General features: G+C 40.7%; 1 protein-coding gene and 1 long non-coding RNA gene across 13 annotated transcripts in view; one reads left to right on the forward strand and one right to left on the reverse strand.

The window, feature by feature from the left end:
• The window catches only part of RALGAPA2 (Ral GTPase activating protein catalytic subunit alpha 2), a 426,648-nt gene that overhangs the window by 322,132 nt on the left and 78,201 nt on the right, over positions 1 to 26,315 (forward strand). For 8 of the 12 annotated variants that reach the window (XM_077114762.1, XM_077114723.1, XM_077114736.1 and 5 more), the window contains one exon: positions 269 to 396. In XM_077114762.1, the coding sequence (XP_076970877.1) occupies positions 269 to 396 (128 nt within the window). Of the gene's footprint in view, positions 1 to 268; positions 470 to 26,315 lie in introns of those variants that run through there. The other 4 variants (XR_013157020.1, XM_077114751.1, XM_077114757.1 and 1 more) reach the window with 2 other exon arrangements.
• On the reverse strand, positions 992 to 9,629 carry LOC143645254 (uncharacterized). Its single transcript, XR_013157023.1, has 3 exons — positions 9,604 to 9,629; positions 2,034 to 2,160; positions 992 to 1,115 (listed from the first exon to the last, which is right to left on the reverse strand). It is a non-coding gene; the product is annotated as an uncharacterized LOC143645254 (long non-coding RNA).

Consider the following 26,315-nt stretch of genomic DNA (forward strand, 5'->3'; position numbering starts at 1 on the left):
AGCCTTCCAGTTGCCAGGTCAGAAATCATGCCACATGTCACGATTAAAAAAAAGAAAACGTTTTGCTGAAGAGCTCAGAGAGGACTGAGCAAAGCCATCTGCCTGCTTGATTTGAAAGCAACCAACCTGTGTCCTATGAGGTTCACCTGCCCTGCAGGTGATTGTTCTGTGTGGTCATGATCGTTCCTGTATATCAACTAGCTACTCCTATATCTTTGGTTTGCATTTTACAGGCTTTCAAATATTGTGTTTTGTTTTGAATCCCCAGGTTCCATTTTTTGGGCCTCTGTTTGATGGCGCCATAGTAAGTGGAAAGCTGCTGCCAAGCCTTGTGTGTGCCACGTGCATCAACGCCAGCAGGGCCGTGAAGTGCCTCATCCCACTCTACCAAAGCTTGTATCTTTTTGCATTAATCGTGTGACTTACTACCCATCCTAGAATTCAGGGTACCGGCAGTTCTTTGAAAGAGGTAAGTATTCCAAACTGGGTTGAAAAGGGAACAGAAAACTTTTTTTCTATCTGTATTGACATTAATGTAGTGTGATTTTCACCTTATTTGTTAATTTATATTGAATATAATAATTGTGGGCTACATCAAACTTACGAAGAGTTTATTTTTGTGATTGTGTCAAGTAAGTTCGCATCTGATAAGCTGTGACTACCATTGTGAGGCTTCTGTTTCCTAGGGTCTTTTCCCCAAGTTCTGTCCTGTTCCTTTATCCACCCGTGTCTTTTGCAGTTCCTGGTGTTTATGGTGGGATGCTAAGCAAGAGTAAGGGTCTAAGTCAGAGTGCTTACCAGAAACCAACAGCAAATGAATGACACTAGTAAATCAAAAGAATGTGCCAAGCACCATGACAGAAGTGCAAGTGCTGTTCTGGAAGGCCAGAGGAGGAGAAAATTGCATCCTGTTGGAAAAAGAAGGGAAAAGGTGTCCTGAATAGAGTTGTGTTTGTACTCACCAGTAGGAATGGCTAGAAATTCTGTTGCAGTTTTCCCAACTCATTAATCCCATTCTGTACCTCCTGATCTTGTCCCTATCAACAGGAGAAATGTCACTTTTTTCTCTGAAGCATTAATTGATGTGCTGTAATCCTTAGAGTCAAGCATTATCTCTAAATATAAGAAAAAGAGATTAAAGTGAGTATCTTCACCCAAAATTGCTACAAAAGGTAGTTCACTTCCTATTAAAACTTTGAAAGTCTTTGTTTCTAATTAGTATTGATAATGACTATAAACATATTGTGTTTGACCACTCTCTCTCTACTTCTCCCACCCTACTAGTAAGTGATGTGTTTCTGGAGGGTGGTGGTGGAGTGAGGTGGGTGATAAATATCATGTGGGAACAGATGCAGTTCATGAAAAATACCTTTCATTAAAATCCTGGTCTAGTCATTGACTGATATTCTGCCTTTAGATAGAAAATAATAATAATAATACATATGCCATGTGGCTACTTAGAATTATCATAGAAATTAGAAGTAGAAAAGAGCTATTAGGTCCCATCTGGTCCCTTCCCCGGGGGCTGGACAGCATTATTCCCACCCCGGACCCTCTCGGGCTTTGTCCAGCCTAGTAGTGAGTGCTGAGAGACAGCGCTTCTGCAGCTATTTCCACAGCACTCTAGGCTTAATCCCACGGCCAGCGTCGACTCAGTCTTCAGCATGGAGATGTTTTCCATTTCACATGCTGTTAAAAAGAGCTTCTTGGCAGAAATTAGAAAGACCTATTCAGCATTGGCTTGTCAGTGTGCATGTCAAGTAGGATGAGCTGGACACTCACCAGTCAAGTATGTTGGATCAAAGAAACAACAAATCATTTTCAAGCAAGAAAATTCCGTTTTATATAAGACCATTGCGATTTTTGTCACGTTGCCTTCTCCACTTATTGAACTTCTCATTATAAAATACATGCTTTATTATTTTGTTGAACAGTTCTTTCTCAAATTAGAATTAATATAGCACCATCAGAGTAATGGGAGTTTAGGGAAAACAATGTTTTAAAAAGTTCAAACAATAATATTCAGTACTCACTTTAAAAACTTTTCAAGCAATCACAGGACTAATGTTGCATAGTAGCCAATGTGGGGTAGGAGATGATACTGTTCTCTAAAATAACTTCATAAAATAGCCTGGTTGACATCAGGAGGACAATTTAGTACTGAAAAAGGAAAAAAAATGACAAAAACGATTAGGTTGATCATCATAAAAATTTTAAATATTTTTCTTTCTTCATACCTGTGAATATTTCATTGGTGCAATTCAATTAAAGTGTTTAAAACAAGAAATTCACTGTTATACAAAATTTTTAGAGAGATATAATAAATGGGGGGAAAAAGTTGCAATCACTTTTCTGTTCTTTAATTTCTGTCTGCAAAAGGGCTAATATTGAGGCCAGAAACCAGAAGAGAAGTGGAGAAATGAGAAAAAATAAGGAGAAAAGAAAGTTTAAAATTTTTTTTTCTTTTAAAACATTATTAATTTTTAAAATTATATTTATGTACCTGTTTAGGCTATTAATAAAAATCTTAAGCTTATGTCATAGTTGAGGTCTGGAATTCAGTGCTGCTTCACTGAATTTTGTCTGATATTTAAATTTTGAAAAACCCTGAATAACCTGACGAATCCTAATTATGAGTGTCTAAGTACATTTATTCATTTACCAACCAAATAGTTACTCTGGGCTTGCTATTTGCCAAGCCCTATGTCAGAGCTAGTGACACAGTGGGAACAAGACAGATGAGCTGCTTGCCCAGGTGTTTCATAGAGAAGACAAACCAACTAATAAATATATAAGCTGATTGTGAGACACTTTCTAAAGAAACAAAACAGAGTAGGGTCAGGGCAGGGAAAAGGCTCTCTAAAGAGAGAGCATCTGGTGAGATTGGAAGGATGAGAGAATCCAGCCTCCAAGCAGGGGAGCACAGTAGCAAGTAGAGGACGCAGTGTCCTCCAGTGGTAGGCTTCTGTCTTTAGGGATTATGTCCATGCTCAAGTCAATCGTGGCTCATGTGACAGACCCAAGAGCTGGCTTCCAGCACGGGTAGTCTTCTGGCTGGTATCCAGGGAAGCCTTGCTTCTCAGACTCTTTCCCCTCCTCGCCCAGAGTGGATCCTCCAATCTAGTACAGTATATTGCAGTAAACACTTGAGGCTGCCAGGTGCCAGGTACCACCCCACCCTTGCACATCCTCCAGGAGTGGAAAACATCAATACTTGGAACACACCTGGAACCAGGATTGGCCTCCCAATCTGCAGAGCCCAGTGCAAAATGTTCAAAGAGCAGGAACAAGTGCCTTTAGAGATACTAAAGTATAAAGCTGCTTCAATTCTGTGCTCTCTCTCTCTTGACTTGTTGTAGTCATTTTTATTTGCTGATGTCACTGAATTATTAGCATGGATTTCATCATTTCTTCTTAATCCTGTGAAGTGCCAGTTTAAAATACAATATATTTTAAAAATGCAATTTATAAGAGCATTTAACTCATATATGGAATCACCAAAAGTCCACAATTCATATTTCGTAGCTCTTACAGGCATATATATATTTTTGTTCTTTCCAGAATAGTGGAAACGCCGCATAAAACTATCTATCCTATTTTTATTTCTCTCTTCGTACATTCATATTGAACCAATACTCTCTACCTTTGGTTTACTGATGAGTAGGAAGGGACTGACAGGAAAAGAATGTATGGGTTCCCCTAATTTTCTTTCCTTTTATGGCATCATTTTCAGCTTATGGTTGGTTAATACAGGGAAGCAAGATAAGAAAGAAAGGATAGGATGAGGTTCCTTGGTCATTCATCTTTCTCAGAACACCATTGCCTTCTTCGTATATTCAAAGGAAATATGGTTCTGAGGGAGAGAGTGGTCTCTTAGGGCCATCCACACCCCACACCCTCCACCACCCAGTCATAGACAGATGGCATTTCCCATCATGAGTCCATCAGAACTCTATGCTCTTGGGCCACAGGAACCAAGGAAACACACATTGTAAATGTGCATCTTCTCTGTGCACACTCCATTGTCTCATCAGACTTTATGTAGGCAACTCAAGATCAAAGATAAAATTAAGAATTTCAATATAGTGGCAGCAAAATATAAGCCAAATGCAGGCTTCTCTTGAGCACAGGGTGCTGACAACTATACAGGTACATACCCATAAGGCTCTGTCTGTACGCCATTCTGAACCACCCCTCCCCCCCAATACAAAAGCTTATTAGGGTTGATTCCTTTCCTAAAGACCAAAAGTAGAGCCCCCTGCAAAATGTTACTGGCTTGTGAATCAAGACCCATTAGGGAATGAAAGTGGCATGTATGCACAGTCCTATAAAATACAGTGCATTTAAGGGATCAGAAATCTGAGATAACTCTGTTCTTCTGAGTATTAGATGCAGTGGTGGGTGCTGACAAAGTGAAATTTTTTTTGTCTACGAAGGCTGTTTCATATGGGCAAGACTGTATTCCCTTTTGTTTCTAATAGTTAGATTATAATTGTTAATTAGAATATTACCAACACAAAACTTCTGCTTTCATCCAACTGGCACTCACTTGCTAGGTATCAGAATGACTTTTGTGAACAAAGATGTGTAATTTACATTAGACTTTTGTAGATGCTTTTGAGGAGGAGTGTTTGTCCTTTCTGTTGACCATAGAGAGCCAAACATTGAACCTGATGACAAAGAAAAAGGGCAAAGGAAACTTACTTTAAATTCTTATTTCCCTCCCCCTTCCCAACTAATGAGTGATATTTAACTGCCTTAAAAAAAAAAAGGTCAATTGGGATTCAATTTTATATATTATTTAACTAGAAGTGGAAATATAGGCTGTTGCCTATCAATTTTGTTCACTCAAACAAGATTTCTTATTAAGCTGAGGATTCAGGTCATGGAAGGTGCAAATTTGCCTTTGTTGGTTCTTTTTAAGCAGTGAATTTAGCTTAGAATTGATTTCAAAGGAGTTCTTGATTGGGGTACCCTTGATCAAACAATTGGACTGTGTGGCAAAGGCACTTAGAAGGTTAAAAAATACCATTGTCTCACTTGATAAAAAAAAATTGTGAACCCAGTTGGAATGTGTTTGGAAAGCACCCTCAGGAATGCCTTCAGCATAGCCCCTCTGTCCTTCCTGGGTTTTCTTGTGACTTCCTCAGCAAGCTAAATCAAATCTATCGAGTGGAGTCTTCTGCCTGTGGCCACTGCTTTTTTGCATGATGATGGCCACCTCACCCGCCATCTGCTTTTTCTATCCCTCATGGGCAATCAGAGTGCTGATTCCAAACCCTAGCATGTTGTAAATGGGAAGCTCGCCACATGTTGTTTATGGTTCCCAAGCCAACTAAAGATTCCCAAATCAAACCATTGTCAGCTGATAGAAGTTTCCAAAGCCATTTGAGCCAGAGCTTTCACTCTGCTCGTCAGATAACTTGTTTCAGGGAAAAGGTTGCCTCACAATATGTAGTGTGCCCGTTAGGGAAGAGTTCACCCTGAATCAAACAGATGGTGGCTTTGTAAAATAAACGTCCACTCCAATAGAACAATAGTCTCAATGGCATTCACCATCTCTCTTATCTGGAACTATCAGCATTTGATGGAGAAACCTGGGCTGCTTAAGAAAAAGTAATTTTGCACCTCATTCTTTCACAAGTGAAATTTCATTTGATTTTCAATTTACAGATAAATATTTGACCCATTCTTAATATCATTGCTAGATATTTCTACCAATTAACACCCTTCAAAAATGACCACTTTCTGTAAAAGCCTGCTTCTTCCCTCTCCAGTGGGATCTTGGGTTCATTTTCCTAGGCAGACATTTCATTTCTCTTCATCTTATACACTTCAGAAAAACAATCAGACAGTGCCATGTGGTGAATTTTACCATGCAGAACCAGTTGTGCATTTGTTAACATTTATTGGGACCCTGCCATGTGCTGGACACTGATCTAGCCACTAGAAATAGAAATATAAACTAATCCAAGTGAGGGGACAATATTTGCTCAGGGACCTAGCTTTAAAAGAGCACATCATGCTTGAGAACCACTGGTACTTCCATATGGCAGCGTGTCGTAGACACACACACACACACACACACACACACACACACACACACACACACACACACACACACAGGGTAGAAGTGATGAGGACTTAAGGAGCAGCCAAGAAATAGCGAGGGCCTGACCTAAGGCAGTGGATGGATAGCCCTCTAAAGGAGGTATATTACTTCAATGTGGTTTTGCTGGGGAGCACAGTGTGATTAGAGAAAGGGATCAAAGACAGGACTCTCTGGAGCATCATCAGCATTTGAGGAATAGGCTTGAGAGGAGGAAGTTGAGAGAGAGGCCGAGGAAAAGGAGAGTATGGTTTCACAGAAAAGCAAGGAGGAGAGCGATGAAGAGCCCCTTGCAGCAGACAGATCAAAGAAGAGATGTCCTCCCGGTGGTCTTATCTGTGGTTGGTTCCAGATTCTCAAATCTTTACCTGGAGACTTGGATGTAATAGGACCTAGCACTGAGTTACTGCAAGGGAAGAGGTAAAAACATCGAAAACAGCTGCACCGAAAAGAAAGAAAATGCTCCTAGAAGGATCCAAGTGCTTGAGAAAGGAAAATGCCTGGGAGTGGGGCTAGTTGTAAAAGCCTGGCAGCCAGAAGAGAGCCGTGCCCCAGATGGGAGGGTGTGGACAATGCTAAACAGGCCCAGAGGCAAAATGTAGCTGTAGTGGAGATTTCTATATTTGCCCCAATTGGCTCTAGGTTGCATTCTATTGAAGGTAGCAAGCATTTGATGAGTTCTTGGCTGACAAAGTATCCCCACTCTCAGAAGACAGAGGAAGCAAGCTAGGGGAACTACAATTTTGGACTGATTCCTTAGCAAATTGAAAGAATGGATTTGTGACATTGTTGCAGAAAGTACCAAGTTTGTACTAGAGTTTATATAAGAATAAGAGAAATGCAAGCAGACCTGTGCCCTAGACACTTGGGAAGCACGTTGCAGAAAGTAAAGCTCAGAGGAAGAAATGGCCTGTTCGCATGGGTGGTTGAGGCTGCAAAGGGGAATGAGGATGTGCGGTTTTTAGCAATGGAATTTCTTAAATTATAAAATTAAATTATTTCACTGCATGGGTAGTTTAGTGGTTAGAATGTCTGCTTTCCATGTGGGAGACCCGGGTGCAATTCCTGGACCAGACACCCAAATATATATTAATATATATTATATTAATATATGTGTGTGGTTGCACAGGTCAGTCTCTAATGAGTTCATATTAAAAATATGTTCATCAAGATTCAAAAAAGAGCACCTCATCTTGCTGTTAGGTTATCACAGTAACTGATAGCTCGACTGCCCTCCATCTTCCCGATCACATCTTCAAAGGGGAAGGGACAGAAACATATCTTTGTGTACAAATTAAAACTCAAATCACTGAGAATATACTAAGGGGATTAAAAAAAAGTGCTGGCCCCTGAAAGTAAGGCCCAGCCTTCAGGTATGTATACGGTTGGTTTTAGAATGAATTTGTAGCAGTGATTGCAGAACCATGAAAACTTTTTTTTTAAAAAAATAGAAATCACAAAGAATAAAGGAAGCACCCAAATGTGGAAACAAGACGGTATATTCGTTTCCAAATAGTACTAAGGAATGAATTTTGGAGTTTTGGGTTGACCCCTTGTAAAATTTTTAAGACCAGATTATTAAATGTTTTATAAGCCTTTAGGAAAGGAGTTCACACAGTATATGATATCCCTAACACATTTACTATTTTTAATAAGGTTGCTATTTATAGAGATTAGAGAACATTTAGGAATATAAATCTTAATTTTGGTAAAGCAAGAGACTTGAGAGAGAGATGTGGGACCATGGAGGTTGTGACCTAACTGTGCCAAACCTAAAATACATTAATGGGGAGGCTTTGCGCAACTCTTTTTCCATTCAACAGATTTTATCAGTGACTTTCACAAAGCTCATGTCACAAAGATCTAGAACACATGTTTATCAAATTACCATTTAAAAGAGCTGAGAGGGTTAACATGACACAAGGCAAAATAAAAAATTAGGGTTATCTCAACAGACTGGTATTCCAGATGCAACCAACAAAATGAAGCCTAAAGGGTAGAAGTTTAACATCAGGCATTCAGGTTTTAGATCATCAACTGTGTCAGTTGAGGATGAGAGTGATGTGACATGACAGCAGTTCATTCTGAGCAACACCTGGGGATTTGGGATGACCACAGATCTGAAATGAGAACCACAGGCTGATATGGCTGCAAGACTAACCAGTGTCACTGAACCTACTGTGACAGGATCGGGAGGTCCTAGTTGCCAGAAAGAAGGAACAGTCTCTACAAATCTGTAGTCTCAGGGGCCGTATTTTAAGAGGGACCTTAACCAACCTTGAGCACATCGAGAGAAATTGTGTTAGGAAGCCATTACAACCAAGAAAAGATTATTCCAGGAGGCTAAAAAGCTTTTAAAGAGGAAACCAGGCTACAGAACTAGCACCAATGAACAGAGTAACCCCAGGACCAGCCTCTAGTTCAGTGTCAAGACAAACATTCAAAAACGAGAGCTGACAAACCAGCTGTCTACAGGCTGAATCCAGACCACAGATGGGCTTTGTTTGAATGGCAGTCTTGACCTCCTAGCATTTCCAAAACACAAATATCAAAAATAGAGTATGTTGGCCATCTTGAAAAATTGGGAGATTTTTGCATTGAAAAAATCTAAATTTGGGGCTTCTCTTGAAGAGTCAGAACACCTGAGCACACTAGGCCTTGCTCTTTGCTGGCAGCATCAGTCTGCTTACTCAGGTCTATCCCTACCACATACTCTGTCCCTAGCACTAAGGCACAGGTGCCATCCTTGTGGCACCCCAGACAGGGCATCTCCTGCCAGGGGCTGGCAAGGGGATTCAGGGATCATACAGGGAAACAGCACCCAGTCCTTGGGAGGGCCCAGTGTTTCCATAGTGATCATTACCATATAGCCAGCCTGCCCTCTACCCCCACCCCCACCCCCATAAATATTTGTGGCCCAAGCCTCTGTTGTAAAAACTGGAACCACTAAGCTGTGGAATTAGCTCTTGGATGCATTTAGCTTTTCACCATCCTAGGCACTAAAGACTGCAAGCTGACTCTTCTCCTTCAGTGGTCTGTAAAGAAAGGCTGGCTCTGTACTACTTCCTCCCTGGGCCTTGGGGTGAGGCCCACTAGGGGTCCGGGGTGCAGGGGGCATCAAGGGGAACAGCAGCTAGCCTGCTGGCATAGCTGCTACAAAGAGACTTAACTACTATTAAACAAGAGGCCATCCTCCCAACAAACTGTGCAGAATCCAGGCAGGTTCTGAGATTAAGGAACTCTCAAGAACTGCTCAGCCTTCCACTCTCGCACTTTCAGAGCTGGGCTGTCAAATTATTCATTCTCCTCCACTAGCCTTCAGGGGTCCGCTCCACCCACCACCGTCCTAGGCACCCCTAGCTCTGCTGGTCCACATCCTCCCCCAGCACACCCTCCTTTCTCTCCTGTAACATGGGCCGTTCACATCCTTACCCCCACCTTCCCCCGCCCACCTCACCCTCCCTCACGCCTTCACCCTCCCCTGACCACCTCACCCTCTGACCCATCGCTTGTCAGACTGGGCCCCAGTCTGCGCTTTTCTTCCTCAGATGCCCCTTCAGTAGTTTTAGCTCCTAATCACACTGAGTTTCCCAGCGGGGTCTTGTTTCCATTCTGTTGATGTCCTTCTCATATTGTGTGGGAGCGGGAGGGAGGGAGGGAGGAAAGAAGATGGAGAGGAATTAATTTGGTAGAAAAATGTGGAGGGAACAGAGTTAGAAAATAAAAGCAATTCATATTTTCTAAAACTGCAATTTTCCAAAATTGAAAACCTTAATTGCCCAAAATGAAATATAGCTATACCAATAGAATATGTACATATGTATGCATTTATTTTATATATACATCCCTTTTATTCCATTTCTTAATGTTAAATTTATAGCCATTTCCCCAACACTTAGAGCAGTTCCTGGCACATAGTAGGCACAAATAAATATTTCTTGAATGAAATATGTTGGCAAAAATAAGAGCAAGCAAAAACAGAATTTTTATTGAAAAATTGGAGAGTGCATTTATTTTTCTTTTTATTGAAAGATACAGTGTTTGGGACATACTATTTTTTAATGCATTCTAAATAATAATCCTTTAATCACAAACCCCAAAAAATTATCGAAGAATGCTTATGTGGATGGAAATCCTGACAATTAGAATGGTAGTTTTTTATTTGATTGTAAAATTAATGGAATTTTATTGAGAGCAGTGAAAAGGAAATGAAGTCTATTCAGTAATCCCATTTTCTTAAAGTAATAACAGTCTAGTTATTTAGTTAGTTGTTGAGAGAAAAATTTAATTCAAACAATGCTAAAATCAGAAAGTTTATAGAAAAGAAGGAAGTGGAAAGGATAATTAATTTGGTCATCAAAGCTGGGGCCTCCTGAGATGAGTGACCCCTCTAGTCTGGGATAAGAAGGAAGTATCTGGAAAGGCCGCAAATAATTTTTATGTCAGTCTATTTCTAAATCCTAGGGACCCAGTTATAGGTGCCCTTTTTTTTTTTAAACTTTTAATTGTATGTAGATTTTATACGAGTAAATGAAAGTTGCACAGGGCCTTGGGGAAGCTGTCCACGGCTGAGACCTTGAGCAGCCCAGCCTTGGCAGTGCCTGCAAATACTGACAGCTGAAGTCACTTGTTGGAAAGTCCGCAAACTCTGATTACAGCTGCATTTGTCAGTAGCTTTAAGGGAAGTGTAATCAGCCAGAGAGATTAATTTGCATCTCAATTAGAAAGGAGTCCAGAGGAAGCTCTGGGGTCTGTTGAGGGGAAGGTGGTGGAAGAAATCTCCCCCAGCACAAAGGCCTCCCGCACTCCGTGCTCCAGCTGAGTGGAGGACAATGTCAGAGGCCTCGTTTCCATAGGGACCAGCAGCCTGCTGGGCCCCAGAAGAATCTCGGGTTTGCACCGTAATCATTTGGTCATGATGACACGAATTCCGCTGTTGTTCCTAAATAACATTTTGCCATTAGAAAGCTGTTAGAAAAGTGGCAGTGGTCATCATGTCAAAAGCGAGCAAGAGGGAATTGGCTGACCCTACATACTTTTTGCCATTGTGCTGCTTGGATTTGCAGGCTTTAAGCATTTATTAATGTATGAATATTCAAAGAGCGAAAGGTCATTCTGTAAATGACAATATTTCTTTAGCGTTCAGATGATTACTTTGGGAATGACACAGCTTCAAAGGGAGATGTTCTGCCTGCTTCCCCATACTCTTCAGCAGTCAGCAAACAGGATTATGAATTTAAAGACACCAGCAGGAAGGCAGCATGGACTCTTCTGGCCATGGAATATGGAAGAAAATTCTGAGTGTTAGAGGCCTTTTTAACATCCTAACAAAACTAAAAGAGGTAGCCCCAACCTTAACCTTAAAAAGCATAAAGTAGTATTAATTTTAACTTTTTTCTCCAAATATTATCTTTTGGTCATTTTCATAGGCTTTGATATTTATCCTAGGCAGGTTATTTGTTTTCAGACAAGTTCTGCATATTCTTTAAAATTCTGCCCTTGACCTGTTAGAGATGATGGTGTATAACCAGGAATGGCTCACCTTTGGCATTTTGGAAGGAAGGCTTTTATTTTTGGCTTATTTTGTTCTCTTCCAAATAGTTAATTTCGTTGGCTCAGCTTCAAAATGAGATAAAGACATAGCCTATATTACAAACTGTTGAATACAAACTGAGTCTTCTTTTAAAAGTGGGGTTTGAAACTCCATTTTCCCTTTCTGGAAAGGGAAGAGAACAAGTTTCTAAAGACAATTTCTTCCAGTACACACAGCCTGAAATAACACATTGCAGCGAGACATCAGAACCTCTTAATCCAACATTAATCAAATTTCAGTTTACTAATTATCAGTCCCATTTTGAAAAGAGCATAATGTCATAAACAGCATCCGCAGAACATTTACTAGACTCCAGGATTATAAGCAGTATATTTGAAAGTGAGACTTTCTGTTATTCAAATCTCCAAAAAGAATAATACATCCCTTATTATAATAAGAGATTGTGCAAAGCCAAAGACGGACAAAACAGGCGCGTCCAAATGGTGACCCCTTCTGTACCGTCTGCCTTCCTGTATGCAGCTGGTTCCCAGCAGGTTTCCGCACTAGAGTAATTTGCAACACACTCAAGTAAATTTTTTAATCAAAGCAGAAAATTTTTCTGGTTATCTCTGGGTGAGTACTGCCCAAATAAATGCCAGCATTCTACTCTTTAAATGATGTCCTGTCTAGTTTACTTCTGTGGGATTTTTCTAAATGGAAATGGGTGCTGTGAATTTTAGTGCTTCAGATACTTTTCTGGGTCCTGTGCTTTGAAAATGTTAAATTTTATTAGGACTTGATAGCAACCATTGGGGCCGGTGAGAGGAGGGTGAGAGCTGTGTGGATCAGTGCTGATCACAGCTCCCTTTTCTCCTCCTGCGCTGCAAGCATATGTCCAGAGTGCAAATTGTTGTGGGACAGAATAATGCCCTTCAGTATATACTGGTAGCCTGGCCATGCCGTTAGCATGGCCATCTTGAGAAGTGCCCTATGCTTTAGTTTTCAGCAGAGTAGCATGTTTCCAAAATGCCACAATTTCTTAAACAGACATTTGTTTCTCATTTTCATTTGCAAGCCCACATCTCATATTCTCATATTCTCAGTCGGTTAATTGGTACTGTTTCATCGGAATCACCAAAATGAAACGAAAACAATGTTCTGTGATTTTTAACTTTCTTTGGCTTCTTTTTCTTAATACTTCATTTAAGTCTTATGTCTTCCTATTTGGTTCTAGGATTTAAAAGCATATAAACTATGTGTCTCCAAGTCTCCTCTTATGGAACCAGCCAGCCCTTAAGATGCCAATCCCCTTTGCGGTTCTCCCTTCATTTGCCTATGAAGTGGGGTGTGAGTCTCTCAGTGCACCCCAGTTGGAGGCAGATGTATGCCTGGAAGTGCAAAGCCTCATACCTTCACAAAGGGCAGGGCAGGCATGCCAGCCGATGGGATTCTGAATTTATAAACAGAGTTCCAGAATTCCCCCAGGGCCTACTTTTCAAAGGCAAATTAGTATGTTTGCAACTTGATCCATGGGCAACTTTTGACAGTTGTTCTAAGAATAATAAAACAGATGGACAGAATAGATTTTGGGGTCTCCATCCAAACTGCCATCCTCAGCGGAATTTTAAAAAGGCATGGACTCAATGGGGAGAGAACTGCTGTTGCTTACTGTTATGGTTTGTCTTGAACATTGAAGAACACTAACTTTCTCCCAGAAGGAGACGAAAATTGTGATCACAGTGTATTTTCCTGTGGGGTCCAGCTTGGCTATGAGAAAATTAGTAGGATGGTGTTTTCATCACACATTTAAATGGAATGAATTTAATTTAGTTAAATTGAATTTATACTCCTAGGAAAAAAATTTAATATGAGTATGAGGAAGTAGTATAAATTAGTTTTAAATTTAAGGAGTGTTTTTGTAGAATTTTTTTAACCCCTTTAAATAAAGGAGAGCCACTTCAGAGTATCTTAGAAATCATGTCTACTCAATTTTGGAAAATAAAATTTATGCCTCTAACAGGATAAACTCTGCATATAATGGCATGTACATTGCTAGTTTACCTCAGAAAACAACACTTAAATGATCTGCATGAAAAGAAAAAGTATTTTTTTGTACTTTTGCGCTATAACTTTGTCAGACAGATGCATATCTGTTTGTGGAGAAAATCTGGATGAGGAAAACAGTTCAGATAAACTACTCTTCTTGAATTTCAGATTTCTATAAGTAGCGGGTTTTAAGCTCATATCAGGTTGGGATGTGGTTTCCTCTGAATTTATTGGCTTTCTCTGAGATAAATTTCCAGATTCTTTAATCAGTCCTTTCCTCTGGATTAATTTGCCCCCCCTAATTATCACTATTTAGGCCATAAAGATTAAATAATGGGGCAGGTCGGCTGTGCTTTTGGAGTTCCATAGCTTAGCGAGTGACTGTCAAAGCCTTTATGTGCACATGGACTGTCATCCTCCACTTTCTCAGTGAGTTTGTCATCTAGACCAGTTGTTTAACTAAGATTTCACCTGTGATAACTCAGTAGCATAGAAAACTTTTGTATTATTTTCTTAAGAAGAAACATGAAAGCAATTTAAAGCCTTTATCTAATCTCAGTTTGGAGCAGCATCACTGAGGCTGTAATACTGGACCCTCAAGTCTCACTGAGAAGAGTTCAGGGACATTATCTTGCCCCTGTAGCAAGAAGTTTCCTACAAGTGCCAAATCAATTTTAAGGTGTGTCCTTCTGTTTTAATGTTCAAATGGGTAGATAATCTGTGATAGCCAACCACAGACCTGGGGTTTCAATTCTAGTTTAAATAATTAGTTCCTCGGTTTTGAGTGATTATCTTTACCTCCATCAGTTCCGTTATCTGTGAAACCAGGAGAATAATCCAGGCAGATTATTTCAAGGACTTGTAGAATGAAGCATACATGCTTTTCACCATTGCCCAGCTCCCAGCCTGGCCTAGGCTGTCTTCATATCTCTGCAGATTATTGCTGCAGCTCCCTCCCAGTCTCCTGCATCTCCCCAGGACATACTCTAAAATAAAAATCCAATTATGTTGTATCTCACCTCAGAAACCTCCAGTTACTTCCCATCCTGACCCAGTGAAAAATCCTGAATCCTTGTAATGACCCACAGACATATTCAGGAACCACATACTGTCTGGAAGTCTCCACCACATCCCTGTTCCCTCCACCCCCTTCCCATATATGTTTAGCTTACCCCTTTCTGTAGTTATCTGCTCCAAAGTCATTCATCAGACTTATCATTTATTTCAAATCTCTTTTGCTTGATAGTGTATAAATTGCAGGAGCATGTTGTTTTGTTCTCTGCTATGTTCCCAACACCTACAGCCCAGAATAACACCTGGAAGGAGGACGCTTTTCATAAAAACAGATTTTGAGAGTGAACAATTAAGTAAATTAGTGAAAAGTGAATGAACAAACCAGTGATGTAGAGGGCTCGGCATCCTGAACGTTTTCTGTCATCAGAAGCAGTTGCTGCAGGCCTCTAACTCCCAAGGGAACATCTCAGGGTCCAGATGCTGCCACACACACTGTGGTCACTCAAGGTAGCCGTGCTATGCTCCACCTTCAGCTGACATCTGTGTGGCCACAGTGAGGCTGTAGGACACAGACAGCAGTGGCCTTGGCCTTTGGGGGGCTTTGCTGATCCATGGGGAGTATAACTGTGCCACATGGCAGAATACGATCCAAGCTGTAGCCTGTGGTTAGTGTCCAAGGAATATTTGTTGAATCAGAAGGTCGAAAGAGCTCTAAAAAGAAAAGGTTATTTCTAGCTGCAAATTTTGTTTTACAAAAAAAGATATTCTAGAGGGGATTATGGGAAGATGGTAAAGTAGGAAACTCTATGAATTTGTCACTCTGTCAGAACAGCTATTGAGCAGGGAGAAACTATCTGAATCAAGTATTTCAAAACTGGAGTCTAATAGAACACCATGCAGCATCCAGGGAAGAGCAGGAGGAAGATGCTGGTAAGTTGCAGTAAATACAATTGAATTTCACTCTCTGTGCAACACCTACCATTTTCCATTACCAGACTCGCATCAGGCAGCAGGGAGGTCCTCAACCCTGGCTTCTAGTGCAGCTTGCTAATGCCAGTGGGATATAAAGATCTAGTTCCCAGATCCAGAAATGTGCAGTCAGATCGCTGATCACTCTTTTAATCAGCTACTTTAGATGGCTCACTATTCTAGCCCACCCTAGGTAAAAGCATGAGATGAGTCTTATAGACTGTACCCTTCCTCAAAACAATGGAGAGCAGTTAAAGGGCTTCATCTACTGGACAAGTGCCGAACCGAGAAATCACTGTGTCAGAGAGCCATAAGAGAAGCTCCTGTCACCCTTGCTGGTGGCACTCCCTTTGTGGGCCCCTGGCCTCTTTCTGGCTGGGAAAGACTGACCTAAAAAACTCCCTTCCTGTACCCACCCTCCACCCCCCAAATTTCCCCTCCAAACAAATGCAGCTTGAACAGCTAAAGCAATGTAAGAAACAATTGAGTTATGCAGCCAGGAGCAAAGACTCACCTGCTTTAAGTCCTGCCGTGAAGCACCTAGGAGAGGGAAAAGTTCTGTTCATAGATGGTAGGGGGGCCGTCAAACGGGGACTCCTAAGGCCAATAGCAAGAACAAGCCCAGGATGAGATAAAGGCTCTAAAAAGATAGGGAGGACCTTGTACTTTGTTTTACATTTGCCTTTTGGCTGACTTTCTTGATAGCAGGACTGAACTCTGAAGGAGAGCACTGGCCAATGCAAATTCAATTTGCAAAACCACAAAATACATTTTAGCCTTGGATTGTTTGGTGGTGTTAGCTCCTGCAAGAAAGAAAATCTTCCATACCACTCTCTAGATACAAGCTCAAGAAACAGCCCAGGTACTAAACTCTATAGTTAACAATTCAATATGTTACAATGTGTAACAAAATATTATAAGACAAAAAAGAAATGGAAAATGATAGCCCATTCAAAGGAAGAGTATAAAAGTCCAGAAAACATTAATGAAGAAGCCAGAATGTGGACATGTGGGATAAACACCTTTAAAAAGAAAGATCTTTTGTATGCTCAAGGAAATGAAGGAAAATACAGAGAAAGAACTAAAAGATATGAGGAAAACAATGAACAATATATTATTCTCAATAAAGAGACAAATTTTAAAAAGGAGCCAAACAAAACTACAGAAGTTGAATACCACAATAACTGAAATGAAAAATCCCCAGGAGGGTTTTAACAGCAGATTAGATCTTACAGAAAAAAAGAATCAATGAAGTCAAAGACAAGCATCAGGCTGAAAAGCAGAAAGAAAAAATAATTAGAGAACATGCAACTAGTCTAAGATACCTGTGGGACACCATCAAATGTACCAATATATGCATTCTGGGAGTCTTGGAGAGAAAAGGGCAGAAGGAATATTCAATGAAATAATGGCAAAAAGGCTTTTCAAATTTAGCGAAAGATGTGAATTGGCAGATCCAAGAAACCCAATGAACACCAGAAATGATACATAGTAGTCAAACTGCCAAATGCAAAGGACAAGGAGAAAGTTCTGAAAGCTGCAAGAGAAAAGCAACATGTTGTATACAAAGGAGTCCTGATAAGATTGTTTGGATTTCTCATTGGAAACCAGGGAAGCAAGAAGGCAGTGGGATGAAATAAGTGAAGTGCTGAGAGAAAACAATTGCCAAGCATGAACTTTATATATAGTGAGACTTTCAAAATGAGGAAGAGAGTGAGACATTCCCAGATAAACAAAAGCTAGACCTGCCCTACAAGCAGTGCTAAAGGGAGTTCTTCCAACTGAAAGAAAGGTCACTAAATAGTGGATCAAAAATAAAAAACTCTAGTAAAGGTAATCTGTGGTAGTTATACATGCCAGTACTATTGTATTAATTTTTTTGGTATGTAACTCCAGTTCTTCTTATAAGTACTAAAATGCAAATACATAAAATGTAATGATACCCCGGCCTGCGGGACGATCAACTGAGGCTCCAACTCCTGTGAGGGAAGAATGAAATGGGGCAAAGAGACGTGAAGAACGGCAGCAAGACAAATATTCTGATCAAGCTGCAAAAGTTAATTGAAAAGGCTAGGTATATATATATACTCTAGGAGAGGGGGTAGCTAGTAGGAATAGGTGACGATCTCTGATTGGGTGAATAAGGACAAAGGGATGATTTGGGATTGGTGACTGCTGTTGCTAGGGCAGAGGGCAGATGTACGTACGGTTAGTACTTTTGGCGCAAATTTTAGGCGCGAACTACTATTACTTCCGTGAAGAAGGCTGATTATAGTTTAAGCTGTTCTTTGTTTCAGCCCTGGTGGCCATGTTGCATGTTTCCGGCATCGCTGAGGGTGGATTTTATACATGCTACCTTAATTGTCCCCAACATAATGATAAATCTCTGGTTTTGGACATACACACAGAAAAGACGTGGGGATGGAAAGGTATAGAAATAGCACATTTGTATACTATTGAAATTAAGTTGGTATTAAACCAAATATGATTGTTACTTATTTAGGATGTTTACATTTTAACCACATGGTAACCACAAAGAAAATAGATGAAACATGTTTCCGGAAGGAAATGACATCGGATGAAATATATCCAGTTAAACAAATAAATATGAAAATAGGTAATAGTAGAAGAATTTAGGATTTAAAAAGTTGCAAGACTAAATGACAAAATGGCAGAAGAATGTCCTGCAGTACAAGCAGTTACTTTAAGTGGATTAAACTCCCTAGTTAAAAGGCAGAAGCTGGCAGAAAGGATAAAAAGCCTGAGTCAACTGTATGGTCTTTACAAAAGACTCATCTTACATTCAAAGGCATAAGTAGGTTGAAAGTAAAGGTTGGAGAAAATATATACCATGCAAGTAGTAGTCAAAAAAGAAGTGGGGTAGCTATACTAATATCAGATATTAGTTAAAAACTGGCACAAAGAAGGTAATTATATATTGATAAAGGTGGTCAATTTGACAATAAGGCATAACTATAAATATGTATGACCTAACAGCAGAACTCCAAAATATGTGAAGCACATATTGACAGATTTGAAGGGGGAAAGAGATGGCTCTACATTAATAGTAGGAGCCTTTAATACACCACTTTCAATAATGGATACAACATCCAGACAGAAGACCAATAAGGAAAAAGAGGACATGAACAATACTCTGAGACAACTAGACCTTACAAACATATATTGAACACTTCATTCAACAACAACAAAATATATATTTTTTTCTGGTGCACATGGATCATTTTCCACATAGACCATATGCTAGGTGATGAAACAAGTCTCAATAATTCAAAAATACTGAACTCATATAATTCGTCTTCTCCAAATACTATGAAATGAAACCTGAAGTCAGTAACAGAGAGAAAAATGGAAAATTCACAAATATGTGGAAATTTAAAAACACGTTCTTAAACAACCAGTGGATCAAAGAAGGAATCACAAAGGAAATTAAGAAATATCTGAGGAAAATGAAAATGAAAACACAATATACCTAAACTTACAGAATGCAGCAAAGACAGTGCTGAAGGGGAAATTTATAGCTCTAAACACTTACATTTAAAAAGAAAAATTTCAAAGCAGAAACATAACCTCAAAACTGGAAGAACTAGAAAAAGAAGAGTAAACAAAACCTAAGATAAGCAGAAGGAAGGAAATAAAGATCAGAGATAAATAAAATAGACAATTAAAAGCAACAGAATCAACAAAACCAAAAGTTGGTTCTTTGAAAAGATCAATAAAATTGACTAATCTTTAGCTAGACTGACATAGAAAAAAAAAATGAAGACACAAATAACTAAAATCAGAACTGAAAGGAAGAGATCTTACCACTGATGCCACAGAAATAAAAAGGACTATTAAGAGAATACTATGAAGAGCTGTATACCAACAAATTAAATAACCTAGATGAAATGGACAAATTCCTAGTATACAAACTACCTATGCTGACTCAAGCAGAAATGGAAGAGCTCAACAAACCATTAACTAGTAAAATGATTGAATCAGTAATCTAAAACCTTCCAACAAACAAAAGCCCAGGACTAGATGGACTCATAGGAGAATTTTCCAAACTTCCCAAAATGAATTAGCACAAATCCTGCTCAAACTCTTCCAGAAAAGGAAGACAAGGGAACACTCCCTAACTCATTCAATGAGGCCAATGTCACCTTTATACCAAAGCAAGATAAAGATACCACAAGAACACAAAATTATAGGCCAATGACTCTTATGGATTGTGATGGTTAGGTTCAGTTGTCAAATTGGCCAAGTGATAATGCCCGGTTGTCTGGTCAGGCAAGCACTGGTCTGACTGTTGCTGCAAGGATATTTTGTGGCTGGTTGATAAACCAGAAGATGGTGTATAAAATCATCAGTTGATTGCATCTGTGGCTGATTACATCTGAGATCCAAATAGAAACTCCTATGAGTTTGCTTATTCTACAGCATGTCTACTTGAAGACATCATGTTGAGTGAAATAACCCAGACACAAAAGGACAGCTATTGTATAATCTCACTAATTTGAAACAATTAGAATAAGCAAACTCATAGAATTAGAATATGGAATATAAGTTATCAGGGGATGGGATGGGAGTACCATGGGAGTACCCTGGAAGTAGGAAATGGGAAGTTAAGGCTTAAAATGTAGAGTTTCTATTTGGGGTGATGGTGGTGAAGATTGCATAATTGTGAGTATAATTAACATAATTGAATTATATATTTGAATGTGGTGAAAGGGGAAATTTTTGGTTGTATATATGTTACTTCGGACTGTACAACTGAACAGTGAATATTAAAGTAAAGCATGGACTATAGTTAATAGTACCATTGTAAAAATGTTCTTTTATCAGTTGTAACAAATGTATCACACCAATGCAAGATATTAATAATCAGGTAGTATATGGGAATTCTGTGTTTTATTGAATGATTTTTCTGTCAACCTACAACTTCTCTACAAGTAGAGAGGTATCCATAAATTAATTTCGATTAGTTATGTAAATGTCCATAGCCTATTCCAGGGTGGTAGGGATGTTTTTTGGTGAGTCGGCCTCTGGTGACCAGCCTTTCATTGTAGATCTGTTGTAGCTGTTCCTCCATCTATTCCTGAGGTGACGTCAGAGGGAGGACACCCACCTCCTCCTTACTGCTTCTCCCAGGCAGCTCTGGACTTTTTCATTAAACAAAAGCTGTTAGGCACTCCTTTTAAATGTGTATATACTGGTTTATTTTTGAAATACGCACGAGTTCTCCTATACTAACATATTATATCATAAAGTATACTCTATCAGAATTTTGAAAGGATGTGACAAAGTTGAACTTGCCAATAATCTGAAGTATTTTAGATTTATAGCATAATATTGTTTTGCTTTTACTGAGAAAATTTTAGTGAGTGCTGTGGGGTTAAATGTGCTGTATTCTTTTTATGATCTTGATTTGGTAGTGATTTCAATGGGTCCCTCAAGCCTGGTTTATTTTGATACATGGCTTTAATGGCTTTATTGCTGAAAATGAAACTTCACAAAGGTACATAGGCCCACTGGAGCAGGGATCCTTGGCCTGGCCCATTAAATCATGCCTTGCTATTTTCGTTCTCAGCCCCTAATAATATGAAGGTTTTTGTTGACATCCCTGATGTCAGAACAGATATTGTGTTTTTGACAATGGGTTGAAAATGTACTAAACTCCTCATTTAGAAGGTTAGTGGCAGCTTAGAGAGTTCTGTTTACAAGTATTTTGGGTATTCAGATAAGAGAACTTCCTAAGAACATCACCATCTTCAACAGCAAATTCCCACAGTCCAGGCAACATTCCCCAACATTTCCAGTAAGGTGCTCTCCATGGCATATTTCTTTCAAACAGCATCTCTTTTCTCATTCAATGTCAAAATTTCTCTTTTACTTTGAAGGAACAGGAGTTCTCCTTTTTTCTAACTCATGTACCACCACTATAACCCCCTAACTTTGATTCCTGCTCCTACGCTTGCCTCCTGCTATTGTCTGTCCTCAGCCCCACAGCCAGAGCCATCCTGACATGTGAACGAGTCAGACAGGGCACTGTCCTGCTGAACCCCTGGGTCCCACTCACTCACTCAAGGCCAATCCTTACATACCACTCCTCAGGGGTCTAAAGGGCTTGCTCCCACCACTGCTCAGAAAGGCACTCCCTGACCTCCCTGTGTGACAACTTGCATGCAAGCACACACACATACATGCACACACACATGGACACACATGCTGCACACGCATGGTCACACATATGTGCGCACACACCAGCACCTTCAGGGCTCATCACACTCTTTATTTTGTCCATAGCCCTGTCACCCTTCTAATGTATTATATAATTCACTTACTTGTTTTATTCACCTTGGACTCCCTATGTAAGGACAGGAATTTTTTCTGTGTTGTTCACTGACAGCTCCAAGGGTGGTAGTCGGACACTGGCCAGGATGCCGGCCACACTGGTGCCTTCCACTTGGATTCCCATCCAGAATGTAGCCTCCTCACCTGCCACAGAGTAAATATTTGTTCAATAAATGTTTGTGGAATGAATGAATTCAGTCCCTTTGTCATTACAGGAAGGGTCACTGAGTTTAGGACATTTGTCTTTATATAAGAAAGGAAAATGAGTAACTCAGCTTTATAGCAAACAGCTTTTGTAAGAAATTTCTTATAAAAGCAAACTTTTATGCGGTACAAAAGATTTTCATGGGCATGCCCTGCCCTCATACAATGCACCATAAAGATGATGCTGTTTTTAAGATAATAAGATAGGAAATTCCAGTGAAGAGGTTGATGTAAACCACAGCGCATTGCCGCATGTGAGAATGAATAAGGAGCTGCTGTCAGTCCTCCCAGCCGCTCCCTCCCCTGTCTTTCTCAGGAGGTTTCATATACTGAACTTGACCAGGACACTGATAGATGATCTAGCAAGAAGGGTGCCAGAGCCAGGCCATGTATTAAGTCTCAATAAAATTAATTTCCATCCTAATTTTAGATAAAAAGATAAGTGTTAATAGAACCCCTGTCATTGCCTCCACACATCCCACTTTGGAGACTACTGGCCAGCAGGATAAAGTCTAAAAGATTTTTTGCACAAAAGGAGAGATGGAGGAGGGAGTGGGTAAAAAAAAAAAGGGCAGAATTAAGGCTCCCTTCCCTGCCTCATCATTTTGCTTGGTCTCTGGTCTGATGGAGCTCAGTTGGGTGGTTCTCACCCAGGTTCTCTCATTCATTTGTGTCAGAAAGGGAAGTTTTTTGGAATTTTCTGAAAGCTGACTCTGTCACATGTCTGGCTCTGCTGTGGCCGCAGCTGGAGCAGGTGGGGCCACCCAGGCCTCTCTCACTCTGCAGGCAGCCTCTCCACTTGGCTAGCTTGGGTCTTCTTGCATCGTGGTGACCTCTCAGCAGTCAGACTCCTCCTGTGGCAACTCAGGCCCCATGTACAGGTGTCCTGGAAGTCCCAGGTGGAAGGTGAAAGGTCTCCCTCAGCCTGACCGTGGAAGTCTAGAGCTGCTGAATGTAAGGCCATTTCCCTCTATGGGGAGCAGCAGCCTTCTTGCAGGGAGGGGAGGAAGCCCGTGGGTATCTTTCTGTCTTCCAGGCAGCCCCATACCGCCAGCTGTCAGGGCTGTTATGCATCTACCCTGCCCACTGGACAGCGAGCTCCCTGAAGGCAAAGACCATGTCTGGTCTGTCTTTCACTCCCACCTTCCACCGTAGTGAGAAGTCAGTCAGTGTTAGTTGAATTAAAATCTGAAATGTAGACATTTTAAGTGGTTTCTAATTAGAGGAAAGGAGCGTTCTAAGTAACTCTAGTATTTATTTGGTTAAACCACAAGCTGTCTTTGTAATATGCAAAGGGGGAAATGACTTAAAATGTGTACCAGAAAGATGTGACTGATTTTAAATATCAACTTCTTATTCCAAAGAATTTAGTAATAATAAAATTGAGTTCAGTCTGCTTCAATATCGCCAAAAACAGATTTAAAGGTATATTTTGTTCTTTGCTTGATTTCTTTGGGTTCTTTATTTTCCCCTGAATCTGCCTTCATTAACCTTTACTTTAATTATGTATTACTTACAAGAATTACGAATCTTAATGGCCCTCATAAGCATAATTTTACTTGACTTTTTAGCTGAGCTTATGTTTCTGTACCTGTGGAAGTTTGTTTCCATGAAAATCTTTTGAAAGCTGTCTAGATTGTTTCCTTGAGTAGGCCTGTCGGTTGTCATTCTCCTCATGAATGTCAGCTTTAAGGACAGGGAGGGGTTAACTTTTAGTGGGGAAAGACATTCATCTGTCACAGCAGAACCATCCTTCTGGCACAGCTAACCTCACACACAGAAGGACCTTCTGGAAAATGAGCCCCATTGCCCAGCAGGGCCCCCCAGCAGTTCTCCAGGGCAGGGGTCAGGTCCCCCTGGGAGGAGTGCAGGATGTCTATCCTGGGTGGCTGTGACCATGTTGTTTCCAAAGCCTGGAATTTCACTTGACATCCTTGGCTTCTCTGGGAGGTTTTGTGCCCAGCTCACATAGGAGAATTGGTGACAAGACCAGCCTTGGGCCTAGCCCATCCATCCTCGCCGTGCCTCAAGCACATCTTAGTAACTCTAATCGGTGGTGTGAAGGAGCGCTGACCCTCACTGGGAAGCACAGCCTCCCTGCCAGGCAGATCGATCCTTGAGCTGTCTGTCTCCACTGCTTCCTTTCCACTCTCACAGCGAGACTGTTCTGCAGGGAGCAATCGATAGTTCTAATCCACAGCAGCCGGCAGCAAGTCATGCGAGGCAGAGAGCTTAGGTGACATTACATGGGCTGTGGAGGCAGCAGTTCCATGGGTCCCTTCATAGCACACTTCCTAGGGGCACATTCCATTTGTAATGTGCACTTATGCTCCCTTCCACATGTCACTGTTCCTCTGAAACTTGGTTGAGGGAAGTGGACTGCCTGTATGTGTGTGTGTGAATTTCAGACGTGTATTTCCCTCCTGCCCCAGCCATGCCAGCTCCCTCTGTTTCTACCTCATCATGCTATTCCTCACATTAATTTATCCTGGGTGTGTCTCGTCTTGAGCCCTGCACTGTAATTATTTCTACTTTGGGCATTTTAAATTATCGCAGCTTTAAAAAAAAATCTTTGCAATCCCAGTGACTGTAGGACATGCTTATTCTTCTAGTAACTCATTTCCCACAAAGCATCATTGACAGAGAATGAGAGTATGATGCCACTCTCATCTTTGAGTGGCCATGAGCTACCTGAATTCAGGAATATAGATCTGGCTGTTCTGGAACCATTGGCACGTCTGGCTGCCCCTGTGGCATTCCTCTCTAAGGAGGGTGGGCTGTCATAAAAAGCCCCTTCCAGTTGTCTGCCTACCCTTGTCATTCACATTTTGTATCTAGTTATCCTAACTTTGTCGGTGAAAATGGGGTTGCAGCAGAATGTTACGGGCTAGATCCAAAAAAAGCAAATACATTAGAGACTACAAATATGAACCAGGACAGAACTGACCACTGTCTTGTGCCCATTTTACAAGGAAATATCTGCTCCATGGGAAAGCCCAGCCACTGCCTGTCCGAGATGTCTAAGCCTTCCTCCATGGCTCAGTTTTCCAAATCAAAACATTGCCAGGATTCATCAATAAAGTTCGTACTGTATTTTACATAAAGGTTCTTAGGATGTTTATTGCCATACTTCTTAAATTCAAATTTAAGTTTAAATTTAACATAAAGGCCACTTTCAGTAATTGGCACTCCACAGGTAACTGCATTCTTTCTACATTTCAGAAGATACAAGTCACCTTTGGAGACCCCCTTATTTGAGTTTAGCTCACAGGAGGGGTTCCAGGAATGGAGACCTCCCTTTGAGCACAAAGCAGTTCTCTCATCATGTTTACAGACATCTAATCCTAGAAAATATAAGTGCAGAAAGTGAGTTTGCTGCTGGAGATGGCCATTTAATAAAGTGACATTTACTTACAGCTTTAAAAAAAATCTACATGAAAAAGTGATCAACAGATTCAAATAATCTCATTCATACTCCTAAACACCAACTTTGAATATGACAAGTCCAAAAGCAATTTTTTCATTAGTTTTCATTCATGCTTTCAGCAAAATATCCATTGGCCGTTTGCCATGCCAGAAGCTGTGCTATTTTCAGGGAGAGGAGCACAAATGGAAGGCACAAGCCCCATCCTCAAGGGGACCTTCACTGAGGACAGGAAACATTAAGGAAAAGAGCAGTCCACAGTTTCATGATGGCTGTGACCGAGAATGAAATAAAGCTCAGCCCGTAGCCTCAAGTAAAGTGTCCAGTGTAGGGGCCTCTGCCCTGGCACCTGGGTTGAGCTGTGTCTTTCTGCAGAAGAGAGCCTAGGGTAAACTTGGAACTCCAAAGGAGCTTAGTGGTTGGGATCCCCAGATGCTACAAGGGCCAAGTCCAACCCGTCACAAGCCACCTCCATACCACCTCTGTTTTCACCGTGTCTGTAGTCACCTTCCCCACCCCCAAGTTGTGGACCCCATTCTTCCAAAGAGGTCAGCTGCTGCCTCACTTGTGTGAAAAAAACAAGACCAGAAGGTTAAGCAACTGGCCTGTTCCCAAGGCAGCAGGGTGGAGCTCCCTTTCAGGGCAGCTCCTATTTACTCAGC

The sequence above is a fragment of the Tamandua tetradactyla genome, chromosome 1 (genome assembly GCF_023851605.1).
Source record: "Tamandua tetradactyla isolate mTamTet1 chromosome 1, mTamTet1.pri, whole genome shotgun sequence".
NCBI lineage: Eukaryota > Metazoa > Chordata > Mammalia > Pilosa > Myrmecophagidae > Tamandua > Tamandua tetradactyla.